At 42.1% G+C, this 18,626-nt stretch overlaps 1 protein-coding gene across 1 annotated transcript in view; it reads right to left on the bottom strand.

Annotated features, from left to right (window-relative positions):
• LIX1 (limb and CNS expressed 1) overlaps window positions 1-18,626 on the bottom strand; it is a 48,335-nt gene that overhangs the window by 11,808 nt on the left and 17,901 nt on the right. The window contains exons 3-4 of the mRNA XM_001504607.6: window positions 3,385-3,525; window positions 867-962 (exon numbers count right to left, since the gene is read on the bottom strand). Coding sequence (XP_001504657.1) covers window positions 867-962; window positions 3,385-3,525 — 237 coding nt within the window. The remainder of the gene's footprint in view (window positions 1-866; window positions 963-3,384; window positions 3,526-18,626) is intronic.

Below are 18,626 nucleotides of genomic sequence, written 5' to 3'. Positions count from 1 at the left end.
TGCATCCCATTTAGTTTTTTCAGAGGGCACACATTTCATGCCCAATCACTACTGAATTTTCATCTGTCTGGCCCAATATAGAATAATAGCGGGGGGTGTGAGCTCAGAAATCAGTCTGCTGGGTCTGAACCATGGCTCCACCATTTGCTAAGCTACATGGCACACTTCCTTCAATGATGACATGGGGATCATAAATACTCATCTGTTTATTGTGAGGGTTAAGTTATGCAAATATTTGCTAAATGCTTAGCACAGGGCAAGAGAAAGTAAGCACTCGGTAAGGACCAGCTATTATCATTCTTATTGTTATTAATACAATTATTTGATTTGCGAATAATAGGTAATATAGTTCCTCAGCTGTATTATTGCTTGTCAGCAGCAGATGGAAAAGGGCTCACAGCTTGCTAAATTTTTGGTGTTAGTTAACGATAGGAGGTGGCAGGTCTTATTTAACAGAAATACCAGAACTGAGGGGGCATTGTTTAAGATATGTTGCAGGCACCTTCATCTATGACTTCTGAAAATTAAGAACCAAATGGTCACAATCAGCACTTCCAATGGTTTGATTTGGTTTAAGGGGGAATTTTGTACTGAGAAGCTGGTGAAATGTTACAGGGTCCTAAGACAGTGGCGTTTCCCACCTGCTTCTTAGACTCTTTTCCTTCCCTTAAGAAAGCAATGACTGTGACTTGTGTTTGTTTAGCCTAAGAGAGAGCTACGTGCTGGATTCTAAGAGGGTTAAATTAAAATGACCAAAACAAAAAAAGAGTGGCTTATCGGGACAGGAGATGCTCGTGATAAGAGTGGCATACTCCTGGGCTCCTGGATTGTGAAGCAAAATAAACAAATGACAGGAAGCCGGGTACCTGAAATTCCAGCATGGTCTTCCCCATGTTCGACTCCAGCATGTAGTGATAGGCCCCGATGCTGGTGCTGGGGTCGTCTGCGTCGTCCAGTGTGCCCTTGGGAAGGAAGCAAAAAAGGAAAGTATTACGGATTTTTCCTCCTCTTCTTTGAGTGTTCCTGAATTGATCCTGTGCCCCACAGAGAGCCTTCTGTTGTGCTAACCCTTCGGGTGTGCATTCTACAATGGAGTCTCCAGCTGATTTGGAGTAAAATCCTTAAGCTCACCATGACTCGGAGTGAAGAGGATTTTGTAATCAATCTGAATCTAGCTTTTGATTAGAATGTTAACTGATTCTGTACTTGCTAAAAGAAGAATTATCCCAAAGCAGAGATTCTTGTTTTTGTTAGTCGTGGCATTAGTGTTTGAGTGGTTGCCCTCGGAGGCTCCCTTCGTTTGTTACTGAAATCTTGAAACGGCCTACCTTGCTCCGTCTGATTCCAGTGATAACCAGGCAAGATTATGTAACTGACGGAAAGAATTCCCTGGTGGTATGGAGCATTCATATTTTACTACCATGACTCTTAATGGGAGCTTTTCATCGTATGCTGGTGTTCGGCCTGGAGACATGGATCGTGGTTTATATTTTTTCACTTCTGGACCACTCAGTCTTTAGGAAACAAGGTGGGTGGGTGCTGGGTAGAAATGAAATTCCTGTTCAAGTTGGTTAGGGGGGACAGCAGTAAAAAAGCTAACGCGAGCTCTGGAATGGCACTGGGGCCTGCCCTGCAATATCCCACGGCCTTGGATTCCTGGGAAGGTGGGCAATGTCTTCGTGAGACTGCACAAACAACTGCCAGCATCAGATAGCAGCAAATTTATGGCTTTTGAATGCAATAACATTAACACACTGCTGCTGAAATATTTATGTTGGCTTTTTAAATATCCCAGAGGAAATCCATCCAGAAGCCTGCAAACCATATATATTCTCTTTCCTTAGAAATTTCCATGAAGAAATGATAAATTACATTTACACAGAGGGTCCCTCCCTGCTCCTGAGTAAATTCCACACATATAAATCAGGCATCATTTTCCTAACTTCTCTTCCTCAAAGGCACTTGAAATTTACAGGGGAAGAAAAGAAAGGCTTCCTTTCATCCTCAGAGCAGATACAGAACAGGCCTCCTTGCCGTCTCCCTGCCAGGTCAACCACTCTGTCCGTTGCCCCTTTCCTTATCTCTCCTCTGGGTGATAAGAGCGTTTATGAGGGGAAAAGGGGCAAAAAGGCCACTGCTAGTGTGATAATGTCTCTTTCATTATCAGCAGTTTTTCCAGAGTGACAGACCCTTTCTCGTCGGATTAAGGGACTCAGAGAATGAAAACCTCAGATGGGGTTTATCCTTGCTAAGAGTGAAGCCAGGAGATGGCTAATCTCTTTGGTAATTCAAAGTTCCTGCCCTTGGCCTACACACCAGGGAGACACCTGCCACAGTGAGGACCCAAGGCTTCCTCCAGGGTTTATAGTTAGGAGGTAACAAGGATCAGGAGGTCTAGATAATTCACGGGGCACATCATCTACTTCTGGATTGCTGAGAAAACGTCAACCTAAATTTCTAAGCCATAGTTTTTTGTTCTTAAAGCACTTTGCATTTAATTACGTCCATTACAGAAATTTTCAAAGCTCTCTGAAAGAAGTAGTTGATACTAAGCATGACAATTCTAAAAGCTAACAAATACTGAGCATATGGCTTTTCCCATATCTAAGCAGTCAGTTTTTCCTTAAAAATACAGATTGCAGGACCCCGTGCTGGCTGGGGAATTGGCACTTTTCTTTGTTTTTGTTTTTGTTTTTTTTTTTAAGTGAGGAAGATTGGCCCTGAGCTGACATCTATTGTCAATCTTCCTCTTTTTGCTTGAGGAAGATTGCCTCTGAGCAATTGCAACATCCGTGGCAATCCTCCTCCGTTTTGTATGTGGGATGCCACCACAGCATGGCCTGAGGAGTGGTGCATGGGTCTGTGCCTGGGATTTGAACCTGGGAACCCTGGGCCACAGAAGTGGAGTGTGGGAACTCAACCACCATGCCACTGGGCTGGCCCCTGGGGAATTGGCATTTTTAATGAACACTTCAGATAATTTTTGGGATTAGTCAAGTCCGGGAGAAAATGAATGATTTTATCTCTAAATTAAAGCTGTGTTCAATTTCATGTGTTCTCAAGCCCTAAAAGAAACAATGTTCCTCAAACAGTAAACATTCAAATGAACAAATCAAGGGGGATCAAATTATCCACCTTGATTTAAAGCTTGGTTAACTGTGATCCAGGGAGGCTAAGAATATTACTGAGATGTGGAATAGAGAGCCAGCTCCAATTTTGTGATTTCTACCCCGAGTGTTCTTTTTCTGAAAATTAACGATTTAATGAGTAGAAATTAAACTTGCAAAATTCTTTAAAAATTTGCTCATTTTAGCACCTCCCAAGATTCCAATGCTTCAGTCCTCTCAGTGCAGCCAGCTCCTCCCTTCCCTGCTGGGTACTCACGCTGGTGGAGGCAACCGCTTCCTGCACACTCTCCATTATGAATTCCTTGGTGATCCTGCGAGAGGGCAGCTCATTGAAGAGGGAGTTGATTAGGGCCACTTTCGCTGCATCCCGTCTGGCCTCAGCTCTACTTAAGCAGCACTTGAGAAGGGATGGAGAAAAGGAGTCATTAAAGGATTCAGCATCTTACCATTTCCTCCCTGCCTCAGTGGGTCTCTGGATATTTCTATTCATGCATTTGCTGTCTGCACCTATTCTCATACCCACTGCTAATCCGCTGAAGATCATGCAGATTTTCTTGCAGCCCTAGAGCCCACGCAAATGTCCTGGTTGGTCTTCCAATGCTTTGTGTCTTATTTCAGTCATTGAATATCTACTATGCACCAGAGGCTTTGTGTTCTCTGTTAATAAATAATAATAAAAGTAATCATAGCTACTGTTGTGTGCTAGGTGATTGCATTCCTTATCAGAGTCCTCAAATCCTTATTTCAGAGAACAAAAAATGTAAGGAAAGACGGAAAATGGGAGATACTTTTAACACAATAATTAAGAACCCAGGCTCTGGAGTCAGACTGCTTGGCTTCAGACCCCAGCTCTGGCACTTACAGCTGAAAGACCTTGGGCAAGTTAGTCTTTCTGTGCCTCAATTTCCTCCTCTGTTAATAGGAATCCTAGGACTGTGGGTAGGCTCAATTAGGTAATAGACAAGAAGCACTGCGAAAACCTGGCACACGGTAACACTCTACGAGAACATCTCAGTCTTATACTTTTTTACCTCCAGGTTAGGACAAGGGTGCTGCTGTCAAAATCTATTGTTTTCCCTTTTCCAGCATTTATCCCCCTTCCTCTAATAAAAGTCCCCTGATTTTCTTGAGGACCACCCTTTCCAACTGCTCTCAGTCCACGCAGCTTGCATGGGACACGCTTCATTTGGCCTTCCTGAAGTTAAGGGCCACAGGCAGCCTATGATCAGTAACTCATAAAAAGCATTTCATTTCTCCCAAATGTAATATTGCTCTCCATCCTTCTAGCCTGGCTTTCCCGTGGCTCACACGGGTCTGCTCAGGGTATCCTGATTCTTTCCCATCTCTTTTCTCATGAACTACAGTGTTCTTATTCAAGTTCTGACTTGGTATGGACCCTGGGGGTCCAGATGGAGGGATGAAGCCCTATGCGAACCGCACTGGCCCTGGAACCACACCTATTGGAGGAACCCTGGGTGTGATGGCCTCTCTCCCATAGGCTCCTGGCAACTGTCTCGGGTCCTAGACTCTGCTCTAGGACTCCAAGTGGGAAAGAAACCCCACAAAGAGAAGACCAGGCCAGTGGCCAGGCACCCCTGGCTCTGCCACTCAGTGTCTGAGACCTGGGCTCCCTGAACTTTGGGGCTTGTTTCCTCACTGGACAGATGGGGAGGCCAGGCTCTCTGAGCTCCATGGCTCCTATGACCTAAGATGCATGGTTCTCAGAATCAGTAGTGCTTGGTGACCGATGTGAAAGAACAGGGCAAGTACCAAAGATCCCACTGCATCTTGCAGTTTCATTTTGCCTCAAGGGCTTGGTAGCACCACTGGGAAAAAGCCAAACCCGTTCAGTTTACTTTCAGCATATCGTTGCCCCTACCTCATCTGTGCCATGCTCGCCATGCCTGCACGGATCCAGGAACATCCCAGATTCGTGCTCTGTATCCTCCAGAGGCTGGCCTCTTGGCTCCATCTCCGTCTGCACAAACCAAGGCTGAGCCCCCTAAGGTCAGGCCCCCCAGCCCCCTCTCACTTTCCCCCTGAGACCTCCCTCCTAGAACAGCTGTGACTGCTATTGTGATGATCCTGGACTTGACCACAGATTACTTCTTCCTGCCCCTCTCCCAACCTCCAGGCCTGGGAAGGGCCCCTTGAATACTTCTTGAGCATCCTCCAGACTCCCACGGTCAGCTCTTGGATGTCCTCGCACATGGTTAATACGTGGATAAAATAATGACGAGACTTTTGAAATGGTAGGGACATAACAGCATGGAGGATGGAAAAAACATATGTCTGGAACCTACCAAAACAGAACAATTAAAGGCAGCTATTTTCACTTACAGCACAAAGAGATTTCCCACATCGCCTTTAAATGAAGAATGGAGCTGAAGTTCTAAAATCTATGTGAAAAGTAGTCTGGAGTTTTTCTCCTGAGTGTGGAAGGACTAGCAAGAAGGCTTTGGGGTAGCTTCTCACAGCAAAGCCATTCCAAGTTTAGACCTTTCCCAAGGTCTCGGGCATCTGTAGTAAACCAAGGGGCCTGGGCGTATAGGTTGGCTTTGCATTATGGACTTGGCTGGGAATTTACAGGACACTGAATTCTTAGTCAGCAGTCTTTTCCTGAAGCTTGGGTGCCACCTCTTCCAGGAAGCTTTCCCTGACCACTCCCAAGGCCACGCTGGGAGGGCCACTGTCCACGAGAGGCACTTGCCACATTACCGTGTAATTGTCTACTAGTGCTCTGCCCCCTAACCCCAGACTGTGAGCAACCTAAGGGCAGAGTCTGTGACTCAGTCATCTTTGTGTCTCTGCACCTGCAGCATAGTTTGTGGAAAGAATACTAGAACACAGCTTAGGAATTTCCAACACAAGTCACTAAAGCACCTGATAAGATGCTCAAGAAATTCTCTTAAAGAAGAGAATTAAGGATATACACTTATTATTTTTAAAAAGTCCCACTTCAATATACCCTGTATCGCAGGCATAACTCAGTAATATAAAAATATATTAATACATGAATTTCAAAGGGATAATTGGCCTTCCAGTTCAGTTACTCTGAGACTACCATTTTGCCTCTGTGTAGGATACGTTTATTATTCTTTGGAAAATCACTTCCCCATTAAAAAGCAAAGTTTTTGCAAATATTACCCGACTTCTGTAGGAGTGGCTCATTTTAATAGGAATTTGCTTCATGAAATCTATAATCGTGCCATTGGGGGTTTAGAATTTAGAGAATTAGATTCAGATCTGGGCACTCTTAAGAAACTTTATATAACTTTCTATCTAAATAATAGCAATTTAAACCATCTTTCACAGAGAGAGACCTCGTAAACACTGCTTAGATAAAAGAAGCTATCTATTTTAAATAAGACCAGCTAAGTACTAGATCAAAGGCGCCACGTACATTTACAACCAAATGGCACCGCTTCTGAGATCAAAGTGCCGGGGGGCTGAGGGAACAGCAAGAGCCTTTCCCCAGAAGGCAGGAAAAGGGACCGTGGAGACTTAACCAATATCGAGATTTTAGAGCAGACACATGTCTTTACTTATTTTATTGTTTCAGTGTACAGAATCTTCGGATAAAATGGGGGAGAAAGTGTACCAATTAATAAGTACATAAAATAAAATAAATTCTGAGCCATCAAAGGGCTTTTCTTGCCCTTGTTCTTTGCATTTCTGAAAGACAAGTACTTCAAAATGTCTATAATGTTAACCAGCCGCCTTTTTCTAAATTTTGGAGCTACAAATCCAAGCCAGTAAAAGCTGCATATTTTTCTTTAGGGATTTCTTAATGGGCCCTCTCAAACTATAAGGACCGGTGCTTGGGCAAGAAATTTAGCCAAAAGCAATCTACTTGGCAAATCGAAATCAGAGTGTGATTCTGCTGTAAGAACAGGCGCTGTTAGAATTACCATCAAACAGTGGGAAACTCTGCAAGAAAATAAAATATGGTAAGTGACAGGACGTTTTATTGATGTGTCCAAACTGGTCGTCAAAGACATCAGTTGGGGAGTGAATGAAGTATGATGTTATTTCAAAGCAACTTCCTGCTAGAATTAGACTTCCCAGGTTGTATGGTTTATTCTCGCTGTTTTTCAGCCAGACCCCAATCATAAATACAGATTTGTAAACCGTGCCTTATCCGCCAACCATTCTTCCTTGTTAATACAGAGAGACAACTTTTGTCCTTTGCACTTTGTGAAAGTGCAGGGCCGGAATATTTAATAGTCGAGATTTTACTAAAGTCAGCTGTGGATTTCCTAGGCATGTGGAGCCACATGCTTTTCAAGTGGCTAGCAGACCCCACTCAGACATTTATCTTGATGCTCAGATGCCTTTCATTTGCTGGTAGATTATAAACCACTATAATCATTTCAAAGCCTCCTGACTCTAATCTAAAATTAAAGCAAAAAAATAAGTGCGTCTGTGGCACTGCTCAGGAAAACTACTTAAAGACAGTGGTGGCCAGCCTCTGCCTTAGCCCCCAGGGCCCTCTGCCCCCTGGCATTTACACCCTTGTGCAGTCCTCTCCCACACGGCACCACGGTTTGTCTGTGTAGCCAACAGAATATGGCAGAAGTCATGAAATGTCACTTTCGCTGTTAGGTTATAAAGACACCGTGGCTTCCATCTTGGTCACACATGTTTTCTCTCTTGGATCACTTGCTCCAGGAAAAGTCAGCTGTCATCTTGTGAACAGTCCTACAGAAAGGCACACGGTAAGGAACTAAGGCCTGACAACAGCCACCTGAGTGACACTGGAAGCTGATCCTCCAGCCCGGATCAAGCCTTCAGAGGATGGCAGCTCTGCTGACAGCTTGACTGCAGCCCCTGGGAGACCCTAAGCCAGAATGACCCAGCTAAGCTGCTTCCAAATTTCTGACCCTCAGAAACAGTGTGAGACAATGAGTATAAGTTTTGAGGCAATTTGTTACGCAGCCATTGATAACTAATACAAAGGCTTTGCTCATCTCTGGTAATTAGGAACTCTCTCAGTCACCTTTGAGGGAGAGCTCAATAATAGTAACCTCCATTGCTGACACTATATGCTGGGCACTGAGCTCAGCACTTTATGTTTACTGGCACATGTAGTCATTACCACAATCCTATGAGGTTGGTTTTGTTGTTATCCTTATTTTGTAGATAAGAAAACAGGTTACATATCCCAAGGTCCAATAACCTAAAAAGTGGCCAAACAAGATCCAACCCCGGGTCTGGCTGACTTGAGAGCCCAGGGTTTTGACCACTACGCTATTCTGCTTGTCACAGAAATGGTCACTCACCTAGAATAGAGACAACACATACTTTGGCTAAAGTTTCACAGCATTTCCTCAAATCAGTACAGTACATCAGCCAAAGCTCCAACCTTAATACTCCATGGGTCCTTCTGACACAAGACTCTAAGAGAATCTCCTCCCATGGCCACGTGACAAACTCAACTTCATTTAGAAGAGAAGGCCATGGAGGAAGCAGTACACTGTGGCAAGAAACTGTGCTCAGTGAGGAGGGGAACGTGCTGACAGATGTCTCAACATCCACGTCCTTCCTATTGTCCTTTCAATGCTTTCCTCTACCTGGACTGTGGGAGAAGGAAAATGGAGAGAGAAAGGCCAGCTTTCGCTAGACCAGAAGATCAAATGTCACTCCCCGTAGAAAGTTTCTTGTGCTGGCTGGAAGTGACTCCTTGATTAAGAACGGGGCCAAGAGAATTTGAGATTTCACCACATAAGCTTGTCTGACAATTTTAAGAAGTGTTTGGTAACTCTTCAAGAGCAAAAGTCATTTAAATTAAACTCCCCAGCTCCAATGGATAAGAAATTCTCCCAAGACCAGCTCATTCTGGCCTTGTATTTTATTTTGGATGTTAAATTACCAATAAGCTGCTAGGAACACACAGGGTACACTATGAAGATCATCACTAAGGCTAGGCCAGGAGTCCAAAGCAATAGTTCAAACACTTTAGTGTTGGGGCTGACCCAGGGGTGCAGTGGTTAAGTGCGCACATTCTGCTTCAGTGGCCTGGGGTTCACCGGTTCGAATCCCAGGTGCGGACACGGCACCACTTGGCATGCCATGCTGTGGTAGGCGTCCCACATATAAAGTAGAGAAAGATGGGCACGGATGTTAGCTCAGGGCCAGTCTTCCTCAGCAAAAAGAGGAGGATTGGCAGCAGTTAGCTCAGGGCTAATCTTCTTAAAAAACAAAACAAAACAAAACAACAACAAAAAAAACGTTTAGTGTTCATAGTAAGAACACCTGGGAAACTTGCTAAATATGCACACTCCCAGGCCCCAATCTGACCTACTGAGTTTTGTCAGATGGATTGCGATGAGGGGTCTGCATTTTAACAAGTTTTTCAGGTCACTCTGAGGCAGGCAGATCCAGGACTATCCTTAGAGGAATGTTGCTCTAGGTTCTGTCCTTTCTGTGTCTCATTACTAATTGGCAAGGGCAGAACCAGGTTTTGTGGGGCCTGAAGCTTGCACAATTGGGGAGATCTTGTTTAAGAAAAACAATATGAAATTCCAAATAAGAAAAATTGGCATTATGATTTAGAAGGAGCCTATGTGGAAGCTTCATAGGCTTCATGGTTGAAAAGGAAAACTCTCTCCTCTACTATACTACAACATTCTACACTTCCATACTCTGGTCACCAAATTTATGGGGTTTTCCCCCCACACCAACTAATTCTCTGATACCAGCTGGCTGTCCTACAATTTAACTCAATTCTGAAACTGTCTACTTGAAGGTAGCACCAGATCTCAGAGATTAATGACTCTGTCTTATAAACTGGTCCCACTTCAGATGCTAATTGCAAGGCCAAGTTGTTACTTATATTTCTGACCAACCAGCTGCAAATGAGAGGCCCCCATAACCCCCTCCTTTGATTCCATCATTTGCTAGAATGGCTCACAGCACTCAGGTGAACAGTTTACTTACTAGATTGCTCGTTTCTTATAAAAGGATACAACTCAGGAACAGCCAGAGGAAGAGATGCACATGGCAAGGTATGCGGGAAGAGGCTCAGGGCTTCCATGCCTTCTCTGGGTGCACCACCCTCCCAGCACTTCCAAATATATGCCAACCTAGAAGCTCCCCAAATCCCACCATTTAGGATTTTTAAGGAGGCTTCATAACTTAGACATGATTGATTAAATCTTTGACCATTGGTGATTAAGTCAATCTTCAGCCCCTCTCCCCTCCCAGGAGATCAGACGCTGGGACTGAACCTCCTAATCACATGCTTCATTCCCCTGGCAGCAGCCGCCATCTTTAGGGGCCTTCTGAAAGTCAACTCATTAACATAAACTCAGGTGTGGTAAAAAGGCGTTTTTATGAATTAAAAAATACCCTTATCACTCTTCTCACTTATGGAATTCCCAGGTTTTCAGGAGCTCTGTGCTAGGAACGAAGGTGAAGACCCAATATATATTTCTTATTATAAATCACAGTATCACAATGGCAAATCCCCTTCTGCTAACAACAAAAATGCTAATTTCTCACTAGAGAAATTGCTTCTACCCAAGAGGCAAGGAAAGCAGCGTTCAGGTCGAAACAATAATCCTTTAGGATAATTTTTCTAAAACCAGGCCCATAGGAAGACTATAAGCACTACGGACCTAACTAAGTGAGGTTTCAATTTTCCTTTTTTGCTCAGCAGTTTTTATTTCTTCTGTGATGGTTTTCTAAAGTGTCACACTATGTGATGGAAGATTAATCAACCAAGATTAATTTCTGGGCCAGTAGGCTGTCCCAAAATAAAATAGTGGCTAGCCAATTTTTTAGGATATACGTAAGTTCCTAACTTAATTGAAATAAAATTGTGGTAGTCATGCACCTGTTATAAAAACAGAAATGCCTAATAAGAAACTAGTTTTATTGTTAATTCTTTATTAAATACTTAAAAATTATTGATAAGTATGTTATTGTTCATAGGAACACCTTCTAGCCAGGTTGACATAATTTATACTCTGAACGGTTACCTCCCTGGAAGCCCTCATTTGATTAATAATTTTTTTCTCATGATTTATTTTAGAAAATAGGTAGGATACGTGTGTTGAATAGCTGTTTCTGAATCCCAAAATTTTTCTGTACAGACATCCCAACTACAGTGCCTTCTTTAGGAAAGCGTATGGAAAGACATCGATATAACTAACTTCTCTCCATATTAAACGTCAGACTTAAGAATTTTTCATATTTGTATTTTAAAGACATCCAAGAAGAAAAAGGTCTGCACATCCAAAATGTATAAAACCAAAGTAGGCATACTTTACTCAGGGTGTACCACTGGTAGCCAAGGACTTGAAAAGGAGTCTGTGAGGAGCACGGTTTTTGAATAAGAACAGCAATGTGAGAGCACATGTGATAGACTGGATCTACATGCACGCTCAAAGCTGAAGGTGCTGTCCCCCCTGGGGTCAAGGGCAGGTCAGTGTTATTTAGGTGGCATTCGATCAATAGCACATCGTACCCAAGGGGATCTCCCAAGCTGGGATGGTGCAGGTGGCAAAATCAAATAAACCGACTCTGTGAGAAGTGAGAATTCTTGCTCAAATCCTTTCGGCTGTCAAGTCTGTCATTCAAGTGGTTGGAACATTTTGCTTTTGTGCCTCAGAGTCCAAGTCTCAGGCAGTGACTTGCAGAGTTTATGTGTTTGGCCTGCCAGCTCTGGTCAGTGTCACCAACACCTCAGTTTCATCCTGACAGCAAGCCCTCAGCACAAAGAATGCCATAAACCAGGCCCTGCTGCTAATTGTCCCCCTTTCAGGTCTTTAAGACCTCGACTGCCCTGTTCTAAGCATGAACATTTGCATGTGTTCCAATTTATCTAATTGTGGATATATTAGCATTTTTCCCCCTTCCAGATGGTGATGTGAAAGAGGGCAACCGTTGAAACTCAGTCACCCAAGTTAATATCGTGTCTCTTTCTCCGTAGGTCAGGCTGGCTGCAAATTCGTTGGGAACAATTTGGAGCTCTGTGTGCACTGGGAATGGGGGGTCTTTGCTAGGTATGGGGGAGGGGACTGGTCTGGGAGTCCAATTTTCAGAGAAAACTCACCAGTTCCTGTCAACTGAAAGAAACGTTTTATGCACATGGTGGGTCAGAATGTTATTTTTCTAATACAAACCACCTGGCCTCCTCCTCGTTTACCTCTGCTGCAAATGTTATTCTACACACATCCCCAGACCAAGGTCCCTGGTAACTATTACAAAACCATGTTGTGTTTTGCTGCTTCAGGTTTTTTTCTTTTCCCTTTTTAATTTTTTTCTTTTTGTTTTTTCAAGTTAAGGTGAAGACAAGATGAATTGATCAGGGCTCAAAGTTTGGGTTTATTTTTATAGTTGCTTTGATGTGAAAGGACTTGGGTCTGATTGCACTGAGAGGGATGGAGGGGAAAGGTGCAGCCAGCTTTTCTTCCTCGCTCGGCAACTGGTGAGACAGTGAGCATCTTCCTGAAGTTTGTCAACGAGGGGCTGGCAGAATCCTGCGGAGATGGCCTCAAGTCTTCCTTGACCAGGGAGCTTTTTCCCAAGCATTGCCCTCACTGCACTCTGCTGTTCTATTTGGAGGTCAAGCATCTCTATTCACTTTGCAGGATAAGAAAAGACACAGATTAAAGTTAGGGAAGGGGCCTGGGAATAAATAAAAGCTCTCATTAAAACAATATGCACTCTCAGTTTCATGGGCAAGTCATTAAAGTTGGATCATTAGCTGACATACGACTGTCAAATAGGAAGGGGTTATAACTGACCTTCCTATCTTTGGGTCTCATTAGTTGCAAAACAAGATGCTTTCCTGTGGAGATTTCTACCAGGAAATACTTCCTTTAGAAGTTAAGTTACGTTGCATAGTGTGTTGTGCATCTGGGTCAAGGTAGACAACTCTAGAGACAGAAGAGGTCACGGCTGATTTCAAATTGAAATATTTGGCATTAAAACCGCATTAGTGCAGGGCAATAGTCTTGATTTTATGGCAGGAACTTTATCTCTCTTTGGGGCATGGAATGTTAGGGCTAGGCCTTATTTAACGCTCAGCAAAAAGAGAGCATTACCATTCCATTTAGTCAAGTCAAGAATTAATCACATTTTCTTTTAGTTCTTCTCTCCTGGGAAAAATTAATTTTATAAACATAGTTTATTGTGATTTAAATATACTTTTAATTCCCTGAACTTTGAGAGGAATCATTCAATGCCTGAAAGTATGAAACCTGTGTTTTATATCTGATAATCCAGATGAAGAGTGCTTACTGTCTTAGGTAACTAAAACAAAACAAAATTAAACACCCTTACCCTTCTTTTGGGCAGTATGCGCTTTGCAAAAGTAGTTTTTCTAGATATCTTCATAGGCAAAGGCTTTAGTTTGAAAAGTAAGTGGCACAAAATGAAAGGCCTTTTAGAAAGAGATCTTTGCAAGGAGCTCATCTCCTCTGCATGTTCCATCTTACATCTCCCAACTGTGTAGCCTGTTATGCAACACCAAATGTTGGTTGAAAATAAAAAAAAAAACAACCAACAGCTTGCCTGTGGAAATATTAAATGTCTCGATTTCATGTGGTGCCTGGCATTATGCAAACAGCAAAGTTCCCCACTCCAGTGTTCAACACTTGTATGTATTTTCTGTGAAGCAATTTTAACAGGAACAACAAAATATTTATGTGAAAAAGATAGGATACTCCAACGAATTAGTGTCCTACACTTCAAATAAATCGAGCTATCACATCAATGTTTTAGCCAGGGGGATACATTTTTTAGTCAATTTATACACATAATAATCGCATGGCCTAGGACTATATGCAAAGGAATTTTTGCTTTTTATTCCAAATAGGAATGAAATTCATTAATCTGAATCATTCTAGCAGACTATATGGAAGACCACGTCACTGGTTTGAAAACAAAACTTGAATCACAAACCTTTTGATCAAAATATAAAATAAGATAAAATATTCAATTAATGTCCCCTTTTAGATTTGGAAACAAAAGCAGCTGCTGAAATGAATGGCTTTCTGTCTGAGATGATCAAGAGGGGGATCAGACGTTGATCTGATGGCCCTTGTGTTGCTTTTATTGTAAAAAATGGAAAGTGCTGCCAGTTTTCATGGTCATGATATGTGGCTGGGGAAGGATTAACTGCCTAGACAAAAATGGCGTAAAAAAAACCATCCGAAGAGCATGAATTCCTGCTTAATGCCTGTAACATTAGAAGATGGCTTCTTTTATAAAAGAGACAAGAAGTACTAATGTGTTTCAATATAACTTTCTGAAAGTTATAATTAAGTTTATTTAGAAATAATTTATCTATCAATATGATAATTTAGTATCAATAGATCATTTTGTTTACTGTTTAGAAATTCAAAGCAGAATCATCCTTTCACTTCTCTTTTTCTATACTGCAGTAGTTTATGAAGACATGCTTTAAAGACAGGCTTGCGGCTGCTTTCTTTCCCTCTGGCTCTCTTGTTTTTTGCAGTTGTGGTGTCAAGACGAACTGAAAATTCTTTAATTAGTCCTCTTGGACACCAGCCTCCCATTTACTTCAGTGGGAGGTTTCTTTGCATAAAACCAGTGGTTTGTGTCCATCAGAACCTTTTGGCTGCTTTCCTTTGATTAATCAGAAAACTAAAGCTCAGTCTGAATACCACTTTTCTAAAGAATGAATGAGCCTAATCTCTTACAGCTTTCATGAAACCAGAGGGTTTAATCCCACAACCCAGTCCCATACTCCACTTCAAGTATTTTCAATTACTTGGCACCATTGGAGGTGACGTCCACGGCTCAGTAAGAAGGCTTCTGCTGGCATAATGGTTTCTCCATGTCTCAGCACATGGTATTGGCATTAATAATCCATCGTGAAATGATTTGCAATGCACAAGGGTGACATTTGATTATGTGAAAGGCATTGCAGGAATGAGCATGTAGGCTCTTACAGGCCAACTGCTGGCAAAAACATGATGAAATGTTATATGGTGAAAATAGCATTTAAGATGGTTTCTGAACTGACAAAGAAAAGTGTAAGGACATTGCTTTAGTAGAAATTTTCTTGCTTTTTTTTTCCTTCCTGATTTTCCTTTCTCAAGTCATATTTTGGAGAGCCAAATAGGTTAAGAGGCCAGATTTGGCAGCCAACCACCCAAACACATTTTAAAAACATACTTGATTCAGGAAATTCTGGATCTTTTAAAGCAAGGATGTTAACAATCCTCCTGAGAAACTTAAAATATGATGATTTAAACATAAGGGAAAGGAAACCCTAAAGTGATCAGAGATTACCAAGAGGCCTCCCCACTGAAGAGTTCAGCTTTTTCACTTTGTTTTCTGTTTCTTACAGACCACAAGGAGGTTGTTGAAGGTACTACCTGAGGGAAGGCCTATCATTTGGGGCAAAAATTTATGAGATGATTGGGAAATTCATAATTCTCAAGGTAGCAAAAATAAAAACAAGAACAAGAATGTTAGAATTTCCTAGACTCATATCCTCCAGATTCATTCACTGATCTGTCAAATGCATTATATTCTAGATTGATTATAATGAGTGTATTTGTTACACATGAACAAACGTAATGCATACCTGGGTGTGAATATGGCCAAGTCTTAGTTATTTGAGGTCAGGGATATAGGGTGGAGGGAAAGTTACTCTGCATAAATTAAATTCAGAGAGAATTAGAAGGTTTTTTAAATCAATAGTTTCAAATCAATCCACTTTAGAACGTTAACCACAGATATGAACATAATATCGGCTGATTTTAATGTTACTGACTTTTCCTTCCTAGCCTGCCATGTCGTAGAGTTAGATGAAACACTTTAGTTGATATATTTATATAATAGTATCTGCTGTTTTATATATCAATTAACAGTGATTATATAAAAAAATGGACAAATAGAAACTTCATTGATTCTTGGGATTTGTTATTCATTCACTTAGTTATTCATTCAACAACACTTATTAGGCACTTACTATATGCAAACACAGTGCTTGGAGTCATAGGCATATAAGGACACAGACCCTGTCCCTGAGGCCCTTAGATTTTATTACAGAGACAGAACACGCACATAAGTAGTGAGAGTATAAGGTACAAAACATTAAAAACTAGAGAAGAAACAGAGAAACCTGCTTTGGGAAATCAGGGGAGGTAGGTATTTCTAGCAGGGAGATTCAGAGAAAATTTGTGGAGAATGTGACATTTGAGCGGAGTCCTGGAAGATGGGCAGAGTTTGCACACGAAGAGAGGGTGGCAACAGCACTTCATGAGTAGGTCCCAGGGTGAATGTGAGAGTGGCTGGAAGAAGTCAAGGCGTGAGAAGGAACAGCTAGGCTGAAGCACGTGGTGTCAGAAGAGAAATTCAGGGACATAAAGCTGGGAGGAAAAGTTGGGGCTAGTTCTAGAGATTTTATCACTAGAATAAAGAATTTAGACTTTAACAAGAAGGTAATAGGGAGTCATGGAAGGTTTTTATTTATTTTTTTTACTTTTTATTTTGAAATAATTTTAGACTTATAGAGGACTTGCAAAGATAATACAGAGAGTTCCCAGAAAGTAGTCAATATCATCTACATTTTCATATTTTTTTAAATAAGGAGATGAATTCCTTTTTTTTTTCTTTTGAGGTATGCTTTTTTGTGTGTGAGGAAGTTTCGTCCTGAACTAACACCTGTTGCCAATCTTCCTCTTTTTTTTTCTTTTTTTCCCAAAGCCCCAGTACATAGTTGTATATCCTAGTTGTAGCTCATTCTAGTTCTTCTATGTGGGACGCCCCCACAGCATGGCTTGATGAGCAGTGTGTAGGTCTGCACCCAGGATCCAAACTGGTGAGCCCCTGGCCGCAGAAGTGGAGTGTGTGAACTTAACCACTCAGCCACGGGGCTGGTCCCCATGTTTTTTAATATAATTGTTTATGCAGTATTCTTATATTACACTCCTATGATTGTATTCCCTTTCTCATGCTTGTTGTAGAATATGTCTTGGTTTTTTCTGATTCAGAAATGCCAAAGATTTATCTTTTCAAAGAAATAGTTTTGGTTTTGTTCACCAGGTTTGCCAGTTTTTGCCCTGTTTCATCGGCTCCCCCAAAGCTATCCCACATATAAATTCAATCTACATTAAAAAGAAAACAAATCAGCAAGATTAATGTACAAATGCAGTGTCAAAAGAGCCCCTTGATCCATCTTTTAAGCAGAGTGCTGTCCCTAAGTCCCGCACCGCCACGGAGCTGTGTGATTCTTTTGTCTTGATCCTGCTTGGCATATGGTGGGCTATTTCAATATGAAAATTTGTGCTTTTCTCCAACTCAAAGAAAATTGCTTCTGTTATTTGTTTCCTCTCCTTTATTTCCTTTGTCTCTTTCTAGAGCTTGTATTAGACCAATGTTTACCTCCAGGATTTATCCCCCTGTCTCCTGCACCATCTTTTTCCACCTCCTTGTCTTTTTGCTCTAAGTTCCAGAAGATGTACTTTGCTATTTATTTTTTATCCTGTACTAATTTGGCTGTGATCTACGTCCACTCATCCATTTAATCCTCTTTTCTTTCTTTGTTTTTTCTGTTCCAGTTTGGCAATCAAATTTTAAATTTCTTGTTCCCTGCTTGTTCCTTGTTTTAAAGCTGTTTTAGGGATAAATATCCTCCCACAATTTTCTGAGGCAACTCACTGTAATACTCTCTTCTGTCCTCTGCTGCTTGAATTGTTTCTATTCTTTTCTTTGCTTGCCTTGGCTTTTTCTCTTTTGCTTTTGGTTTTCCTCAAATGTTTGGTGATCTTTAGTCCAGTGGCACTCATGGACAGAGAAACAGATTGGCTCAGGTGGCTGGCAAGACCTTGCTCTGTGGCAGGGCCGGTCTGTTTGCCTGGGAGGTCTCCCTTGAGTGGGAGTCTGATGGGTGCTCTGTGAGAGCAGCCTTCACCTCACAGCGCTCCATGACGGACCTGCAGTCTCACGTGGATTAGGGGACCCCTTCCCCTGTTGCTGCCTTTCTCACCCCTTCCCTGCCCCTTGTCCTTGTCGAAGTGTCTGGGGTTCCATCAAGTTCTGTTCTGAGGCTTCTAGACCCACTTTCTAATCATCCTCATCAGACAATTCACTTTCATTAGTCAGAGGTCAAAATGCACTGCTGGTCACTGTGCAGGGTGGGAGAAGGCAAGACCTCATTGGCTGGGGGGGGCGGGGGGGGGCGGGTCAGACATTTGGAAAGCAGTTCTTTAAAATTACCCCTTGCTCCTGCCAGAGTAATCCTTCTGATTTGAATATATCACTCTCCTGCTCAGAATCCTTCAGGGTTCTGATATATAGAATACAACCTGTTCTCTTTTGCAAGGCATGAAGGTCCCTTATGGTTTGATGAGCACACCATAATTTCTCACCATTTCCCTGCCACAGACACAGTTAGGCTTCCCAAATTCTGGGAGTGCTTGCTCCATGCCTTTGCTCACACTGTTCCTAATGCTGAGAATGTCATCTTCCCTTTACCAGCTGGCAAAGACACCCTTAAGTGCACATGTCAGCTCG

The sequence above is a fragment of the Equus caballus genome, chromosome 14, assembly GCF_041296265.1.
Source record: "Equus caballus isolate H_3958 breed thoroughbred chromosome 14, TB-T2T, whole genome shotgun sequence".
NCBI lineage: Eukaryota > Metazoa > Chordata > Mammalia > Perissodactyla > Equidae > Equus > Equus caballus.
Note: the sequence above shows the minus strand (reverse complement) of the source record. Positions and strands in the feature narration are given on the sequence as shown.